Below are 19,265 nucleotides of genomic sequence, written 5' to 3'. Positions count from 1 at the left end.
TTCAAAAGCAATCATTCACCACCACTGACTCAGGCCAATGTCCAGCCAGTTTCTGAGCAACAGCCACCTTGGAAGGCCACCCCCAACACCTCCTTTTCTCCCATTGCTCCTTCTATAACAAGATCATTATTTCTGAGAAGCACACCTCAGCCACTCAGATTCAGCAGCACGAACAGCCACATTAATGCTTTATTTCTCTGTCGCTCTTCTTCGGCAATGCCAAGTGGAACCAGGCCGGTAGCGCAGCCTGTCCTGTCATTGTACTTTCCTTGGAGATGCTGCGTTCACAACCACCGGCCCCATGCGGCGGCGGCCCCGCGGCGATGCTGAGCTGGGTCGGGAGCTGGCCGAGGTGCTGTGCGGGAGCCAGATCCTGCTGGCAACCTCGGGGCAAACAGAGAAACAGTGCAGAGGCAGTGACGTTCTGCCATTGTGGAGTAAAATGGACAGAAGAAAAGTCAATCATAGAAGTACTGCATAATTAAATATGCAACGCCAAAATACTACCTTTTCTGGAATACTTGTGGAACCAGTATTTTGCATCCTGATTTGCCTCTCCTTCTGTCTCTGGAGCACTGTTTTCATGTGTGTGTGAGAGAGAGACCAATGCAAGTATCTGATTTGGGAGAAGAGTGCATGAGTGAAAGAGCATTGTGGTGACATAACACACAGAGAACAGGAGTTTTAGTATCCTGACCACTGTCTTGGTTTGGAGCTTCAACCAATGGAATTAGATTCTAGGGAACAGTGCTAACCACTCTGCAAACTTAAATTAATCGATTCATTGGAAACTAGAAGAATGGTGAAAGTAAAAAAAAAAAAAAAAGGTGTTGCCCCACACTATTAAAAGTTTCCTCCTTGTTACCTATAGTTAAAGATTTGCTGACGACTTAATGTGAGGGAGTTCGCTTGTACTCTGCTCCACTTTGAATTTACAGAGATATATATATACATATATATAAATATATCTGCTATGAAAACTCATGTTGTAAAGAAAAGTTTAACAAAATCAGTGATTTTTATAAAAAAAAGGTCAGTATTAAATTTTAATCCATGTAAGAGTAACATAGCGAATCAAAGGATGCTTCAGGAACTGGGAATAAAACGGAACTATGAATTTGGAGGAAATAAAACCAGAAAATAGGAATAGAAAGTAGCAGACAGATAAAGAGTATGTGTAGTTTTGATACAAAGACATCTGACATCCAGATTGTCTGCTGCTGGATTTTTTCATTTTCTCTCCACATACAGGCTCTTCAGCAGATGCTGTAAAGTCTTTGTCTCCCCAGACTGTCCTCTGCACGTTCTTGTCATGTTTTCTCATACTATTTCTTATAAACTGTGTCAAAGTAGTTAAGGAATTCTTTGTGTGATCTTGACCTCTTAATCAACTGTAAAAAAATACTCCACAGCATCTAAGATGAAAGCCTGAAAGGACACCTGTTATTGTGTTTGTATTCTAGCTAATCTGTTCCCTATGAAACCCTAGAATTTAATGACATATCCAAACTGTCCTCACATTAAAGGCAGCATTATAAAATAGGGATCTGCAGAAACCAGTCTGCTTGAACCAGTGAGATGACCAGAATGAAATAATGAAGACAGGAGTGAAACATGACCTATTCTCGGAGCTTGTCTTATCTGACTCTGTAATGATATTTAGTCTTGTACTTCCTCTTTCAGCCTTTTCCCACAGAAAAATTAAAACCAGAGGAGGAAAATTCTCCTTACTTGTTGGCTGAGTGGCTGGCATATTCTCCCAGAAGAGGTATTTTTCAAAGCCCTGTTATGCTGTGCTTCAGTTAGGATTTCTTTCCTCCAAAGTCAATGTGGCACTAGTGGGCACATCACCCTACGCCAAAAACCCTTTCCCTGGCAATCTTCAATGGAAGCATGAAAGCATGATTTAATGGCAATTATTAATATCTCAAAGAGCACCAGATCATATCTAGGTGACAGGGCAGGTGGAGGAATTCTGGTGGTGCTTAGTTCTATACTTTTCTTTCTAATACCCTGGTGTAATTAAACAGTGTGTTTGTCTGTACATCTTCCTAACAGAAACTGGGACAGCTCTGTGGTTAGTAACTGCTATGCAAAGTTTCTAAGGATCTCACTGCACCCGATTTTTGTATCTCATTGAGTCTCCTTAACAATACAATTGCTGCAGGGTTTACACCTCGAGGAATTGTTATAGGAACTCTTTTGGGAATGGTGCTTCATATAAGATTTAGCCCAGATGATCAACAAGTGGCAGTATGTGCTGGAAATCAGATCTACATGTTAAGTGCAAAGGTGAGATACCATACTTTGTGGACATGGTACTGATATTTCTTTTACTTATTCGCTTTCAAATAAAATCATGATACAGAAATGTTAGTCAAATTAAGCAAAAACATTCATTTTGTGTCATAAAATAAGTAGAACTGATGCTTGATAATTCATCATATATCAGATAGAAGACTAGGTTTAAGGAATTGAAATGAAATAGTACCTCAATAACTTAGAAGTAGAAAATATTCTTAGGTCATCTGAAAATTATTCCTATATCATTCAGTCTGAAGAAGCAAATGTAATGTGTAGTGGCTTTGCCAGCAGGATGGTATACAGGGCTTCAGTTTCAATCAGAAAAATCTTACTGAATTTTACTTTGAAAACAAATTTGTCAATGATTAGCAACAGTTGTTGATTATTAAAACACTTATTAGCCAATTTTATGTTGAAGTCTATTCTGTATTTTTTTTTGACTTGATTAATCACAGAATGAAGCTATACTAGCTGAATTGGATGCCCACTTGGCTCCGGTAACTGCTGCTGAATTTTGCACATGGGAGAAAAATATGCTCATATCAGTGTCAGAAGACAGAACCTTTAAGGCAAGGAAACTGTAGAGATGAACTTAAAAAAGAATAGTGAATATGTGAAATAGTCTTATTTATTCCCCATTAAATATGTTTTGAAGATTAAATAAAGAACATCTTTGACTTTACGGAGATAAGGACATTATTAGAATTTCTTGGGAAATCGTAGTAAAAATTAATTACTCTTCTTTAAAAGAACAATGCAGGTTTTGTATATTCAAAACTTTCCATGGTTAAGTATTATTTCAGTGATTATTATCATCTGGAAAATATAAACAAAATATTTTGATCAGTGTGGCTTCAACTGAAGTGTTTCAGATATGCTGAACTGAAGGAAAACATTTCCCTTTGAGTCTGCTGACATTGATCTGAATTTTACCTTTTGGGAATATTGGATTGGGTTATTGTATGCAATGCACCCCTCCCCTCTTTTCTTTTCCATGTATACCTTTTCATAAATTTAGCTAAAATCACTGAGAGGTCAACCTAAGAAAAGGTGATACTTTGTGTATCCAGATCATCTGACTTTCACCCTTTTCACCAGGGATGCTTATCAATTAAACAAAACCCATCATAGTTGGAAGCAGGTGCTGAAAAAAATTCTTTCCTAAGAACATCACTTTCAGTGGCTGCATTTCTCTGTTTTCACCACGCGATGGCTGTTAAAAGTTGTATTTTCTGTAGGCATCTAAGTAGGTACCTATCTTTATATTTTCTTTATATCTGTTTGTTTCTTTTTTTTTTTTTTTTATTTTGTTTTTGTCTTTGTTTTTGTTTTGTTTTTTTTTAATCTAAAGGTGTGGGACTATTCTACCAGCCAGTTAATATATCAGTCAGGAATAATAACAGGTAAGTTTTCTATTTTTAAATGTATTTTTTCACAGCAAAAACCTCCTATCTCTAAATAATAATCTATGATTATTATAGAAGTTTTAGGTTGATTTAGTGAAAATAATTCTAGTAGACTAGGTAGCAGTAAACATACTATCCTTTAAAGCCAACAGTAAGTATTTTTTCCTTAAAGTCTGCTTCTCAGTGGATAGTTTTAGTGTACTTTCATAAACAAGTCTGAAAACCATGCCACAGCAGCTTGGGTGACAGGTGCAGGAAAACCCTGCCATGGCAACTTGGGTGACAGGAAGTTCAGAGACCTGCAAACGGAAAGCCCTCAGCAGCACAAAGGCTAAGGCACACAAAGCACTGTGCAGCCAATAGAACTGCAGTAAGGGCTTTACCCCCCTGTCTTTATGAATAGGAAGATGCAATTTTTAATCATATATTTTAATTATCTGATTTGTGTCTACTCTAGAAATACTTTTTATCTTTCTTTTTTGAGCAGCATTTCCTTTGCTAAGTCTGCTAATTGATGAAGAAAGCAAACAGATTATCACTGGATGTGCTGAGGGACAGGTAAGGATTGTCCATTAAACTCAGTCTCTGTGTCAAGAGTCAACTATTATTAATGTTTCTGTCTATAAAGAAGGTTCTCAAACTGCCTGTTTTGAACTGCTAAAAGAATTATTTAAGTAAGCATAATTCAGTGTTTTGAGTGTAAACCATAAATGGTACATAAGACCTCGATTACAAAACAGAAACTTTTTCCTGAAAACCAGGAAAATTTTTAAGAGCACAATCAGTGATTATGTAAGAAGAGTACACTGAGAGGTGATAAATATATCTGTTAAAAAAACCCAAAATAGGTGAAAAATAGGATTCCCCTATTTTGGCCAAAAAAAAAGAGAAATGCATGACAATAAATGGAAGAGGCTATGATTTTAGCATGTTGGAATTCTAATAAAAATGTGGTAAATATGAATATCCATTTCACCTCTTCTTTAATGGCAAGAATATATTTACGTGATATTTTCCAGCTGTTTTTCTTCAGTGTTACTATTCAGTAATTCTGAAGAAAATTAAAGCTTTAACTATAGTGGTATCTAAAATGAGAAAGGTATAAATGAAATCCATGTACATGATCCAGTGAGCAATTACATGCATGTTACCTGTGATTTTTAGTTGTGGCAAATAGTCTATAAGGAGCTTTTTTCAAACACATAACATGTGGGAATTAGTTGTACAGTTCAAACTGATCATTGCTGCTTTTGCTGATTTAGAATACATTCCCTTTGATTATCTTTAATAATCTTAGAAATACATATAATTGAAGTTCTTGTCCAAGGTGAGATGCCATACACAAAAGTTCACTAATTACCTCCACGGTTTTAAATATTTGATCTTTAGTTTGTATTCATGTAAGCTTTATATTTAGTGTCAAAATGTTGTTGCAATTACTTTTTCTTTTTCTTGCAGCTTTGGATCTTCAGTTTAATCAGTGATCATAATTACCGTTGCACAGCACATATCGACTTAAAGAAAGAACAAGAGAAATTCTGTAATAAAATGTGGAAATCTGGCAAAGAAATAGGTAGCACAGTGTTCCTAGAATGCTGTTTATGGTATAGTGTAGTTGTTACTGGCTACTGAGTGTGTGCTTTTTATACCATGATAATTTATTGTAAGTGATAGACTTATGAGTCTTAGACTATGGCATGGAATTCTTACTGAAGCTGATATGTAGTTAGGTATTGGTGTATCTGGAAGGAATTACTCACCTATGTATATAATAAATTCTTGGCCAATGCATTTGTTCATAAGACATTGCATCATGTGCACTATTATGTTTTTTTATTGAATTAACTGTCCAAGGCTTCAGTGAGAACGGAACCACTGCCTAAAAATTAGTCTAAATGGAGTACCATTTCTCAGTTACCTTTGAAGTTTCTAGGAATCTCTTTATTTTTTTTGTTTTTTCTTAAATATTTTTTAATCCATACCAGTGACTTCATGAAATGATATTTTTATGGCTGTGATATTTCTAGTGGTATAATATGGAGTACATATGAGTTTTTAAAGACTGCCCTGGTAACCCCAGCACGGTGATTCTCTGATACCACACTGGTTTGACAGCTCTCTTGTTCTGCCTCGGGATCACCATGAGCAGGTGACAGCCTTGGTACAACGGGAGGTCACCCTCTCTCTGCTGTGGTGCCAGTGTGAACACCCATCCCCTCAGCACTGCTGTGGCTTTCTTAGGGAAAGGGAAATCTCGTTTGCCTCGCTTCCTCTTTTTCTGGATCAATGACTGTTGTGTTCTTGCCTGCCTAGTGGTACTGCTTCTATAATCCTAAAGTCCTAACCTAAGGAGAAAGGCTGCTACATTTCTTGTTATTATTTAAAATCTATGGATCTCACTTTCATATTTGAAAGAGAGTGATGTAATGTCTGTGCCTAATGCTGAATTTAATGCTAATAGTTCTCAAGTGTGAATTACACATGCAGAATGGATTGGAGACTCCTTGGGAACAGGGAATTGAGGTGGATTTTCATCTTGCTTTTGGATTATGTTGTAACTTTAGTGTCTAGGGAATTTTCCGGCTAGTGGAAAGATACCCAGCATGTTTAAGGATTGTTGGAATATGGCTTTCAGTGTCACTTCTTGAGGTGAAAACGCCTAAAATCTGCAAACTCCTTTTCAGTCCATAAGTAGGCTTTTTGGATTTTGTCTCTAGGTATTTGAAAAAAACCCACATAATAACAAGGAAAGCTGGCCCTTAGGATTTATCCATCTTTTGAAATAGAAGTTTCTTGAGTGTGGTCTTAGTTTTTCATCACTGCTACAAATTCTCTCTTGAATCCTGTTTCCCGTGTTTCTTAGTTTTTTGATAGCTGGTATTGTTGACTTTCTTAGGTGATGGGCAAAATAATTCCAAGCTTTGCAAAACAGACAAAATGAGACAAGAAGGATCAGTGGAAACATCATTGCCTATCCTCTTAATTGAACATTGTGACTTTTTTGTATGTTTCCATAATGAAGAAAACACGTAAGTCCTTTAAAATACCACCTAGTATTTAGCTTGAATTTATTTCTAGGAGTTCCTATTGGTTCTTGAATTATTTTCACTGCAACTTAGTATTTTTTGAAAAATGCAATAGAAAAATCAAATAATGTTTTTAATGATCTGCAAGTTTTGGTGGCCCACTCTTGGGAGGATAGTGTACACAAGCTGATACAAAGTTAAAACTGGTTTTTATTCTGAAAAATAATTTTATAAAAATGTCATTGAGAATATACACTTTAGCATCTACTGAAACCAGATGATGAGGGAAGATGAGTTAAAATGTAATTAATAAATCAAACTTATTTTGAGTTTTCTTTTCTAAAAATGTTTGCTGCAGCCACTGTGTGACTGTGTCAGTACGCCTTCCAAATTTAAATAATTTCTGAACTACATAACCTGCTCCAGTCAAATTTCTGTCACTACTCTTTCAGAACATGATGCTTTTACTCATTCCTATGGAATTGGTTAGCCAGGTAGAATTAACCTTTATATTGCATTTCTTTCCTGAAGAGAAGTTGAACCATATTATCAGGTAACTGGAGATCTGTTTAGCACACTCCCACAGGAAGTCTCCAAGAACAACCTGTTTGTGTTGTAATTTATGACTGTCACTTGGATAAATTTCTCAGCCGCACCATGTTTTAGAAAACTCTTGTCCTAACCTTTGCTCTGTGGTGGGTTATTCAGACAGAACTGATTAATCTCTGGTTAGATATACAAACAACTTTTGATAAACAAAGAAGAAAAATATCCAGCAGTGTTGGATGATTTTGGTTGTCTCTATGTCAAATTTAAGTAATCATTAACACTTATTTTCATGGTGCCTGCATATTTAGAAGTACCACCATTGAGAGGAAGGAAGTGGTGATTTTTAAGATGCACATCTCATACTTTATTCCAGTGACAGCACTTGAAGGCCAGATGATGAATTATTACAGTCTGTCTTATTGCTTGTGTAATATCACTCTCAAATTTTCAAAACTTTGTCTTCATCACAACTATAGGTTTGATTTGAACTTCTAAGATGACACGAACCCGTCCTGTCCCGAGTGAGGTTGCTCCAGGAACTGACTCCTTCAATTTTACTTCTAGTCTGAATTACTCTCTTTTCATATACAGGCTTTTAGTATGTTTTTTACTCTGATAGTCCAGTGCTAGCCACTATCAAGTTCTCTCCTTGGACAGCAAATTACAGCTCATGAACAAGTTACCTCTGCACTTCTGGATAAAATAGTTTGCATCTTGTATAAGGCATGTTTTGTGTAACATTTTTAGCATTTGCTCTTGAAATTTTCTGAGACTCAATCTCATTTATTTTTCAGTCCCCTTTTGGGACATGGTTGCCTGAAATGGATACACAGTAACACATTATTTGAAATAATTTTCTGAATTGAGATAACATCACTTTCCCATACCCACATGTTACTGCTTCACATTGTACATCTAAGGTCTATTTGTTCTTTCAGCTATCACATCGCAGTTGAAGGTTTTGTTCTGCTTATAAACAACCATGGCCATTAAATTCTTACTATTAATTTGGTTCTGTTATCTTTTGGGTTGACAGTTTTGTATTTATAAATATTTTTTTGTATTTATTTTTTAAATAGAGTGTGTTGGTTTCAGCAGCTGGTTCAGATTTGCCTGAACACTTGAGAAATCCCTGATATACTGCTTTTCCTGCCTGCAATGAAAAGCAACAGTGAAACATTTTTGGAACACTGATGTCCAAAATTAGGCATCTCACACTTTCCTAAGCTTTTTGATACTGAGCAATCTCATCACAACGTGTTTTATTATTGTAAAGTGGGAGTGAAGTAAACTTCCTGGATATATCACTTTATGTTGTTCATAATAATTTGATAGTGACATTTCTTTATGAATAATTCAAAGAATTTGCAAATTGAATCAGTCTGTTACTGCCGTAATGAAAGTAGTGCAAGCCACAAATAAAACTATTCATATCAAAAGTATCAAAAACCAGAACTGAAACTGTCTATTTCAGTCTGCTTCTTAACATATTTGACTGTATATATTTGGGGAGGTTTTTTTGTCTGTTTTTTTTGTTTGTGTTGTTTTTAATAAAAATAGTACTAAACCACTATGGTGAGTTTTTTCATACCAAGTTACAGCTTCCTATTTTTCCATATCCTTACTTCAACTCCTGTGGTCTGGTTTTACAAATAAAACTGATAAGTCTACTGTTTCCTATTTGGAAAATTTATTAAAATGTTGATGTCAATTTTTATTTATTGGGGAATCAAAACAGTTTTAGTTTTTTGAGAATGACAACTGTTATTTTGTTGCAATTATCTTATGCTTGATAATATATTTCTTCTGTTAGGGTGTTGACTGAAATTGTAACCAGTTGGTTTACTCTGTGGTGCTTGCAGAAGCTGGATTTCATTACCTGACTGCAATAGTGCTGCCAGTAAGCACAGGCTGAGACAGACATTCCAGACTTGCCTGGGGGTTTTCCCCCTTAGTTTGTGCTGGCTTTTCTCTTGTACTTTAATTATGTAAAAACATACATTGAATTTCACTGCTTTTTGGGTGTTCATATAAGAGTGGCAAAAGTAAACTATGAGTGGGTTTGCCTCTTGGTTTGAATTTTCTCTTTGTGTATGCAGTGCTTTTACAGCATCTCCCATCTCTTACAAACCACAGTGATTTTAGAAGAAAAGTATTTCCTGTGCAGTTTTAGATGTGCCACGAAGCACTTACATGAAATCAAGGATTGTGTTCTGCTCTTAGTTTTAAAAATTTCACCAGTTTTGCTTGAAACTTTGAGCTACAGATTTGAAAAAAAAAAGCTTTAAATTTCATGTATTTTTGTGTGTGTGTGTGTGTGTCTGCTTTATTATTGTTGTACTGGGACTGGGTAACAAGTATTAAAAAACCTAATTGCTGTTTGTTGTATGGTAACAAGAAAAGCTTCTTTATCCTACTAAGAGATATTTTTTCTCCTTGTTTTAATAGATATTCTTTCCTGAATACGAGCTATTTTTGGATAGGAACCTCTACTGGCTTATTAATAATTAATTTGGCAAACTTTGAATTAGAAGCTTCATTATCTTACAGAGGTATGTTTATAAGCTAGCTGATTACACCATAATGTGATTGCTTTTGTTATCTGACATAAATAGTGTAAGGATTAGGTTGTGAAATAGCATAATACAATAGAAACCAAATTTTTTCCTAATAGTGTTTTTCCTAATAGTTTTTGTATGTTTTCCTGGCCCTAGTGACTTTTCTCAGAAGACGTTGGCACTAGATCTGTGTAGTGGCTAGCAATGAATTTTTATTCAATTTTGCACTTCATGAATATTAAACACAAGGAATGTTCCTGTACTCCATTATAATTTGAGGGTAAGCTAGAAGTATGTACTTTGAAGAGATTGGATTAGGGTAATGTCAAATTAGTATGAGTAATTTTTTTGTGTGTGTCTTAGAGATGATAGGTTTTTTCTTTGGAAATGCAGATGTTATTTTATAGCACGATGTTCTTGTTGGTAAAGATTACAGTGACCTCAGCATTCGGATTGCCAGATCATGTGCGATAACAAGGAAGGCAGCTGATCAAAAGGTGAGTATGCAATAAAAATTGCTTTAATAATTTTACCAGCTCCAGTTATTTTCAATAAATATTAATTAGACATTTTGCTGACAGATTAATGTACAGATTTGTTTTATTTAATGTGAATTACACAGAAATGTCTTTGAAGAGGGCTGATTCTTCATTATGGAATCTGCTAGTTTGAAGCTCTCATAGCTTATATACAGTCTAAAATGATTAATAAGAAAAAGGTGAATTTTTACAGTGTTCAGGGTCTACCTTGAATGTTGAGAATGACCATTGGAGAAGCAGAGGAAATCTTTTAGGGAAAAAAAAAGATATTAATATTGTTATACCTTGTTTTTCAAACAAATGTTAGGGTGCATTAGTTCTGAATCCTTCTAAAGGATCTGTCAAAACTATTTGGGTTGTGAGAAAATTTCTGTTGAAAGTCACTAAAAATTATATTAATAAAAGGGACGGTATTCTTATCTGTATACTCCACTTTTGATGTTGCAGTTTTCCTACAGATATAAGCTCAATCTAGGCTAGATATTTAACATAGAAGTCTTTTGCTTTAGAGAACGATTTTGTTTAAATTCAGTTCTTAGCATGTTCTCATCATGTTGCTGAAGCCAATCTTTCTTCCATGTGTATTTCTTGTCTCTCAACTCTTACTGCAAAACTGTCTCTAGTGTTGGAGGTGTTGGAATTTCTGTCACTGTTATGTACGTAAGTTTTTTAAAACACATTTAAGCAACATAGATGTATTTTTGAAGGATAGCTTTAATCACTCTTACAACTTAATGCTCCTCAGGACTAAATCCATGGATATTTTTGACTAATTTTTACAAATTTCAGAAATTGATTTCCTTATTCATTATAAATGTGTTATTGTTTTGTACTTAAATTATAAAGTAAATGGAATGTTAATTTATGGTATAATTGCTGCAGGTTTTATGTTTGTTCACCTCAATGTTTGAAGATATGATTGCTGTGTTGGAAGTTAACCTTGCTGCATTGGTGAGAACTCAGCACAGTGATTTTATCCCATGTGGAAATGAGAAAAGTCTATCAGTTCTTGCCAGGTACAGAATAGTTAAATTTCTTTTCTTCATGTTGGATTATGGATTTGTTTATCTGTCACTAAAGTGTGTCATATGGTTTTCTGCAGTACTATTTGTTGACGTGGTTTGATTTTACTTCTTTTCCTATCACGCTTTAGTTGTATAGAGAGGGAGCAATCACAGAATCATAGAATGGTTGAGTTTGGAAGGACCTCTTCAGGTCATCCATCTTGTCCCACCACCCTGCTCAAGCAGAGCCACTTGGAGTCATTTGTCCAAACAACTTTTGAATATCTCCATGAAGGGAGACGCCACAACCTCTCTGGGCAGCTTGTGCCAATGCTCAGTAGAACATGTTTGCTAGTGTTCAGAGAGAACCTCCTGTGTTTCAGGTTTTGTGCATGGCCTCTTGTCCTGGCACTGACCACTGGGCACAGAGCTTGGCTCTAGAGTCTGCCTTACAGCCTATGCTGCTGCATAGGCTTGTTCCTCCTCTGCTGCAGGACTTTGCTTTCACCCTGTTGAACTTCACAAGGTTGCTGTCTGCCCATTTATCCAGACAGTAAATGTCTGGACGACAACACAACCTTCTGCTCTTTAAGACACTCGTCTCAGTTTTGTCGTCAGCAAACATGGTGAGGGTACACTCTGCTCCCTCATCCAGTTTATTAATGCAGATGTTTAATGAAATTATAGTCATGAAATTGTGTGGAATGGAGTTATAACCTCTGGGTTACTCCACTAGTTCCTACTTTCAAACTAGACTTTGAGCCACTGATCATCACAGTCTGGGCCTGGTTTTTCATCTGGTTTCCAATCCACCTCACTGTGTGCTCATCCAGACCATAGTTCATCAGCTTCTCTGTGAGGTTCTCATGGGAGACAGTGTGGAAAGTCATACTGAGGTCAAAGTAGACAATATCTACTGCTCTTCTCTCATCTACCAAGCCACTCATTTTATCACAGAAGTTTATCAAATTGATCAAGCATGACTTCCCCATGGTGAATCCCTGCTGGTTATTACTTTCTTGTCCTTTATGTCCCTATCAATGATTTATTAGAAAATGATGACGTCTTGAAGATGACAAAACCCCTTCAATATACACTGAAGTGCAGATTTCAGTGCTTGTAATAAAATCATCAGTTAATGTGCACAAAACTGGGATCTAACATATAAAAGCTATGGTCTGTGAATCGAGTCAGGGCCAAGGCTTGTCTGTGCTGATGAGTATCTGAGCTGATAACTAATCCACTATGCCTAACTTGTTTTCATTAAAATCTCATTGCTACTGCACATGTACACACATATATGCAGACAAATAACTAAAAAGGAGTTCTGGCACCTTTTCTAATCTGACATTTTTGTCCGTTGCATTGGTCAATTTTTTGTGCTTGGTTTTATAACTTAGGTGTACTTTATTGGCAAATTCTCCATTGTGTAAAGGTTTAAAGAAAACCATGAAAGAACCTTCTAGTAAAACACCTGGTAAGTATAAACCAATCCTGAAATAAATTAATAAATTTATATTTTTAATAACAGTAACTGACTTCCAGCTGTCTTGTGCCTAATACAATCTGTGCGTTAATTTTTTTTAAAATATATATTGCATTATATTTTTACTTCAGTAGGAAGAATTTTACATTTCTATTAGTATTTCATATCATACATGTACATCATTCATGTAATTGTAGTTAAAAATTATGGTTATAAGTATTTTTCTTCTTTCAAAACCCACTGTCTGAGAACTTTCTGTGGATTTTAAAAGTGTTAGAGTGTAGAATATTCACATTTTCATAAGTCATTCTTTTTCCATAGCATGTAGTAAATTTTTGTGTATAATTTGTCATTTCTTTCTTAACTTTGGTTATTAAATATACCAAAGAGAGGTTCTGATAGATTTTATTGTTCTGAATAATCTTTTGCCAATTCTGGATGTTTAGGAAGTTAATTTTTGCCTCAATATTCTACTTCCTAAAAAAAGAGAAGATCTGACTTCCAATTGCCATTGAAGCGCTTGTAGCTTTTTTTGGTTAAAAAAAAAAAAGTCCAAAAAATATAAAAAAAAATGTTTTCATCATCACCAATTGCACTTATTGTGCCCGCTAGAATGTCAAAAGTTATATCTCCAGGGGTTTATGGTATCTTCAGAACACATCTACAGCATTTTAGCTAGAATTCCAGGCTGCCTTGGACACCTATCACTCACAACTGTGCTGCCTTTGTTGACATCTCATGATCAGATCGAAAAGTGCTGTAATGAAATCCTTTGGTCCCTTAAGGCATGTGGTACTGGGAGCTTCTCAGGAAGGACCTTTTTGTGCCTCATTGCTGCATAGAGAAAAGAGAGTTAGTGGCATTTGAAGGGACTTCTACTCTCAGCATAGGTAAATGTGTCCCAATGCATCTGAGTTTTTTCCCTGGGAATATCAACAAGATACAACATTTATTTGTAGATGCTTCCAATGTCCATTTGTTTAGTTTGTTTCTGCTGATATGAAATACTTGTATTCAGTTTGGGGCTGAGAGGTGCCCCCCGGGTTTCCTAGTACAGCACTGGGCATGCAGACATTACCTATGACCTGAGCTGTGTAGGAACACAGATACTTATAGGTTCCCACCAGTCAGCTTGTTAGTGATCTTTAGATGCATTCCTTATTCCCTTATTCCAAATATAGGGTGTGAATACATTATAGCTAGTGCATACAAAGTCTAAGCAGAGGCAGTTAGAAAACGCATTTGTGAATGAATGGTGAAAAAGTGATTCAGAACAATATTCTTGCTACTTCAAAGTTTAAAGAGGTTCCTCCTCATTCATATTATTGGAGGAAGGTTGTAATACAATGTAACAGTTCATATTTCTTTCCTTTTCTCACTAATCATAATTTTAGAGTGATTGGTCGTAAATGTGTTTTATAATATAAGGTAGCATCAAGTATTTATATTGTGCAAGCCTGTCTACCTTAACTGTAAAAATATAATATTAAAAAAACATTTTAATGTAAATTAAATTATTTTGCTACAGGAGTGAAGGGCACAATGAAAGATAAACCATTGGTTTTCCATAATAAAATTAAGTCATCAGGATATACAGCAGCACCACGGTGAGTAGAAATATTACTATTTTCCCTGCTTTAGTGGTGTGTGATATTTTTTCACATAACATAACTATGTGGTCTCATGACTTTGAAATTAATCACCTGTGAAAAACAGTTATGATGTTATCAAAGAAAAGAATTAAAACAAAATATTGTAAACCAAAATTTTCACAGCTTCTGGTTATTGGTCAACTTCTTTTTGAAATCCATATTAGGTGTCTTGATTCTTTCATATGAGTAGACTCTTGTTTCTTCAGCTTGCAGAAAGAATTGTCTGGGAACTTTATTTTTATGGATTCTGACCTTCAGAATGCACTTTTCAACAAATGACTCATAGAAATGAAGGTGCAAACTCAGGCATAAGAATATTAGACATTTATATTGTCATCAAAGTCTACATTCTCTTATCTACTGACATTACCCATAGACGTAAATAGTAAGAAAGAAGTAGGATTGCTTTTGTTTGAAACAATCTGTTTCTCCCATGCAATGTGTATTGTTTCATATAAGAGTCTGTTTTCTCTCTCGTAGAATGACCATGTTTTCTCCAAATACTAACCTGAAAAAAAAAGAGGTATCAAAGTGGAAGACCAGTTGTAAATGGTAGGTAATCTAACAACTCTGTTAGGGGAGGATCAAATTAAAACAAGTTCTATTGAAAATATGGTTTGTCTCTGCTTCTCTCATTGGAACTTTTTAGTAAGGGTTGTCAACAGAACTAAAAGGCTTTGTAAATTTGATATAAAATTTATCACTGCAGCAAGTGATTTGGTTTATCAGACTTTGAATTAAATTGGAGTGCTTCATATAAAAGAAAATATGCATATCTATTTTCCTAGATTTTTGTTGGTAGGAAGAAAAGGTGCTAAATATGGTTGGAAGCTGAGTTCCAACATGTTCTTAAGCTGCAGTTCTAGTCAGAAAAATAACTGGATGTGGCACAGGGAGAAGTGATTTCAGATCGTGTCCCTCATTCACCCCTAAAATATTGTTACTTTAAGTTGATGCAAACTTACTCCAATGGATTTAAACAGAGTATGTGTAATAGTGCAAGTTGACCAGTGCAATCTTTATCACTGGTCACAAAGAAAAATGGTTTTCTAAAGCTGGCATTTTCATGTTAATTTGTGTGGAATGTTAAATGGGGATATTGCACACATTTTTTCTCTTTACTATTATTAAAGTATCTGCTTTATGTAATACAAACATGAAAGTAAAGAATGATTGATGCCATCATTTCTCTCTTTTAAAAGAGTTGTTAAAGTGTTAAGAAACCCACTTAATAGCTCAAGACTAAGTTTTTGTAAACCTTGCACCCATAGGAACCCTTACATGAGTACTTCAGACAATTTTAGCTTTGGTTTAGCACTGTTTTATATCAGTTAAGCTACTTAGTATTTTTTGTGTGGGTTTTTTAGTTAAATTGCTTTTTCTAGTTAATATTGAATTTTTTCACAAGGTCTTTGTAAACAAGGTAGAGTTTACATTCTTTAAATACTTTTGTTAGCTATGTGACTTAAGAAATTTAATTTTTTGGCAAGACTGTTAATTTTTGATCTCATGAATTTACAACTCTCAGTGATAGGAATAGTTTAAATATGACAATTTAAAATTAATTTGGCTTTTACCTTGGATTTGATCTATTTTTTCCAGCAAATATTTATATAAAGATGTTTAGAATAGTTCCTAAAGCACATTTATTTCATAACTGAAATGAACATGTACTGGTTTCTTTCCTTTCTCCTTCTTTGAAGTAAAAATAAAGAATATCCATTGGAAAGTTATCCTCCAATCAAATATGAGAAAGAGATATCTCTTACTTGTAAACCAACCCCAATTTTTTGTATCCAATATTCTGGTAAGTACAGGCTTTATAAAAAATGCAGTTGTGTCAGTGTGCAGAAACAAATCCAAATTTGTGTGGCATAGTTTCTAAAAATTGAGGATTTACTGTGGATAAATTAACAGAAAACTTTCTGGTAATATCACATACTGTTTTGTCATAATTTTTTTTCTTGCAAAACCATGCAAGCTGTTACTACATATGCAAAAGGATTCTATTTCTATTCTATTTTTATGTCTTGTTTCCTTTTGAGTTTATTCTTTAACTTTCCCACTACTACTGGAACATTAAGAGTTCTTTCACGAAGGAATTTATTTTCTGGCATATTTACTTAGCGTCATTAGGATGTATTAAAAACTGAAGTTTTGTTTCAAAATACTCAGAATACTCCTATTTCTTACATGAATATAATTCAATTTTTATAAATTAAAAAGGAAATTTTTCTGTGTGATCCAAAGAGAGGCATTTTTCTTAACTGCTTTGGATAAATGACTCTTGCAATTGGTTTAGTCAGTTCCTATGTAAATATGATTAAGCAGAAAGCACTTCCTAGATTAGCAGTCAAGCATTCTACCTGGTATATAATTATGTCAATGTACACCCTGCAAGCCAAAATATTTTCAAAATATTTTAAAAATTAAATCTTTGTATTTTGAGGACAAGAACAACTTTCACCCTCAGGAAATAAAAGCAATTAGATGCAATCAGTAACTTTGCTAAAATATATTCCAGCCATCTCTCTGTTTTGCTAGTACATTTTAAGTAGAAATCGTCTTTCAGTTCGAGGAAGAAACATCTTTCTCTCTTTATCTCTTTGTCTCTTTCACACCCATGCATGCACACACAGGCTTAAATAATCACAATTTAGCAATAATTTCAGAGGGTTCTTTGTTTGAGTTAAAAAATTTTGTTATTTAGAGAATATGTCAGGACAAGAAATGAATTGCCTGCAAAATCATACCAAATTCTGCAACACTAAATTTGTGATGTTCATACAAAATCTGTGTTAAATATATGATATGAATATCTGGTTTTTGTTTTGTTTTAGTGACATACGTGTTTTTTGTGATTAAAGAAGCAGCATATTGGCTTCTTTTTGCTTTCAAATGTAAATCATTAGATGCTCTTCTTTATAGGGGATGGAGAGCTGCTGGCTTGTGGCCTGGCTGACAAAACTGTGCTGATATTCAATTCCAATCTCACTGATGTGCATAATGCTTTTCCAGGTAAATTTATGAGTTATATTATTGAAGATATAGCATATGATTGAATTTGATCTAAATTGGCACAGATTCCACTCACATCACCCTGAGAACAAGAGAGAGGGAGTACTGATGGTTCAAGATGTAAAATTTATTTTTCCGATTGCTTAATTTTGTCCTAGAATTAAACTGACTACCAGGTGTTCCCGTTTCTCAATTTTTGTGAGGTAAGAAGCAATCTATAATGATATATATTGAAATCTTCATCATGATGTATATTACAATATTAGAGAAAAACAATAAAGGCAATATATTGCAATAATAAGGCATGTGTATATTGTAGTAGTATATTCTTATAGTTTATTAACCAAAAATTGGTTGTGATGACTTGGCAAAAGATTTGTTTGCTTTGCAACTCCAGACTTTTAAAGAATAACCATCTAAAAAAAGAGAGACTGTTCCTGTGAAGAAATCCACAACTACAAAAGTGTATGTATGTGTAAACATGTAGACTTTTAAATGAGTCTTAAGCACCAGATTATGTCTAAATTTCTATAGGAACAATCTGTTAAATTTTTAATAACATTAAATGTTATGACTTTAAATCAGTCCTGCTAAGTGAATTTTCTGTGAGAGCTCATAATGGAAAGTGAATGGTTTTTACTAGCTGACCCTAACAAGTATTAAAACCGGACTACTTAGAGATATTTTAGGGAATTATTTCTAAGTAAATAACTCTGACAACTGATTTGTGAAAACAGTTTTTCTTTTTGAGTAATTTTCATTATATTTAGTGGAAGAAGCTCTGACATTAAGGAGGCAACAGTACTGATATTCTCCTTCTTGTGCGAGGAAATTGATGAAAATATGCCGTGTGGACAGAGTAGTGGGGTCTTTTTCTTCTACAATAGCAAGTTCTTAAGTTTTTCACTGATTTATTTGATTGATACCTTTAATCCTTTGTGTCTTTTTTTAAATGATGCACAAGTCTGAAAAACAATGTAAACCACATTCTACTGTGCATGTAGTTCTTTTCAAAAGCAACATAAATGTTGAACTGCCAGATAAAGTAATGCAAGGGAGTAGGAACTACAAACCATTAGTTGCCTGCTTGTTTCATTCACATTGTTTTTCTGTGCAGTTCAGATTAGCACGTAGTCACCTGCTTACCTTCTACTTTTGACACTCGTGTTTTAGACGTGTCATAGTATATGTGTTTTCATGAAAAACCATGATGCATTATTATTACTCAGAGCTGCAATCAATGGCAATGTAAAATTTTCTTTTTTTCAAGAAATGGAAATTGTATCTATTCTGCTAAAAAATTTCAATTTCAAGGCAGTATTAGCATCTGAATATTGCTGCTTATCAAAAGTCATGGTCTTATAAGGCAGCATCAGAGGAGTGGTATAACAACAGTTTTTCTGTAAGCCTAATTTATTCAGTCTTGTTCCCTGAAGGGTTCAGTTACAGTTTTAAGTAGTTCTGCATTCTTCTTCAGTGGTGGCTCTTCAGGTGTCTGCGTCCTGTAGTGAAGTGCAGGTAATGTTGAACAGCTGTAAAGAGTTACAGCCAGCATGGCCTTTTTGAAGAAGTCTTTTCACAAAACCAGCTGCTATTCTCAATTTGCTCCAGGACTGGGGAACCCTGAGTATTGCCTGTTTTGAATCTTACTGGGGTCTTTCAAGCCAGCTGGCATCTCCTTCAGTGTGCTTTGGGACTGAGGGGCCTGGAGTGCAGAGATTCT

General features: G+C 34.8%; 1 protein-coding gene across 1 annotated transcript in view; it reads left to right on the top strand.

The window, feature by feature from the left end:
- WDR27 (WD repeat domain 27) overlaps positions 1–19,265 on the top strand; it is a 53,029-nt gene that overhangs the window by 1,229 nt on the left and 32,535 nt on the right. The window contains exons 3-15 of the mRNA XM_069008383.1: positions 2,168–2,292; positions 3,656–3,707; positions 4,198–4,268; positions 5,169–5,283; positions 6,607–6,739; positions 9,734–9,837; positions 10,273–10,340; positions 11,265–11,398; positions 12,787–12,863; positions 14,401–14,479; positions 15,005–15,076; positions 16,228–16,331; positions 17,453–17,542. Of these exons, the coding sequence (XP_068864484.1) occupies positions 2,168–2,292; positions 3,656–3,707; positions 4,198–4,268; positions 5,169–5,283; positions 6,607–6,739; positions 9,734–9,837; positions 10,273–10,340; positions 11,265–11,398; positions 12,787–12,863; positions 14,401–14,479; positions 15,005–15,076; positions 16,228–16,331; positions 17,453–17,542 (1,224 nt within the window). The remainder of the gene's footprint in view (positions 1–2,167; positions 2,293–3,655; positions 3,708–4,197; positions 4,269–5,168; positions 5,284–6,606; positions 6,740–9,733; positions 9,838–10,272; positions 10,341–11,264; positions 11,399–12,786; positions 12,864–14,400; positions 14,480–15,004; positions 15,077–16,227; positions 16,332–17,452; positions 17,543–19,265) is intronic.

The sequence above is a fragment of the Aphelocoma coerulescens genome, chromosome 3 (assembly GCF_041296385.1).
Source record: "Aphelocoma coerulescens isolate FSJ_1873_10779 chromosome 3, UR_Acoe_1.0, whole genome shotgun sequence".
Taxonomy (NCBI): Eukaryota; Metazoa; Chordata; class Aves; order Passeriformes; family Corvidae; genus Aphelocoma; species Aphelocoma coerulescens.
Note: the sequence above shows the minus strand (reverse complement) of the source record. Positions and strands in the feature narration are given on the sequence as shown.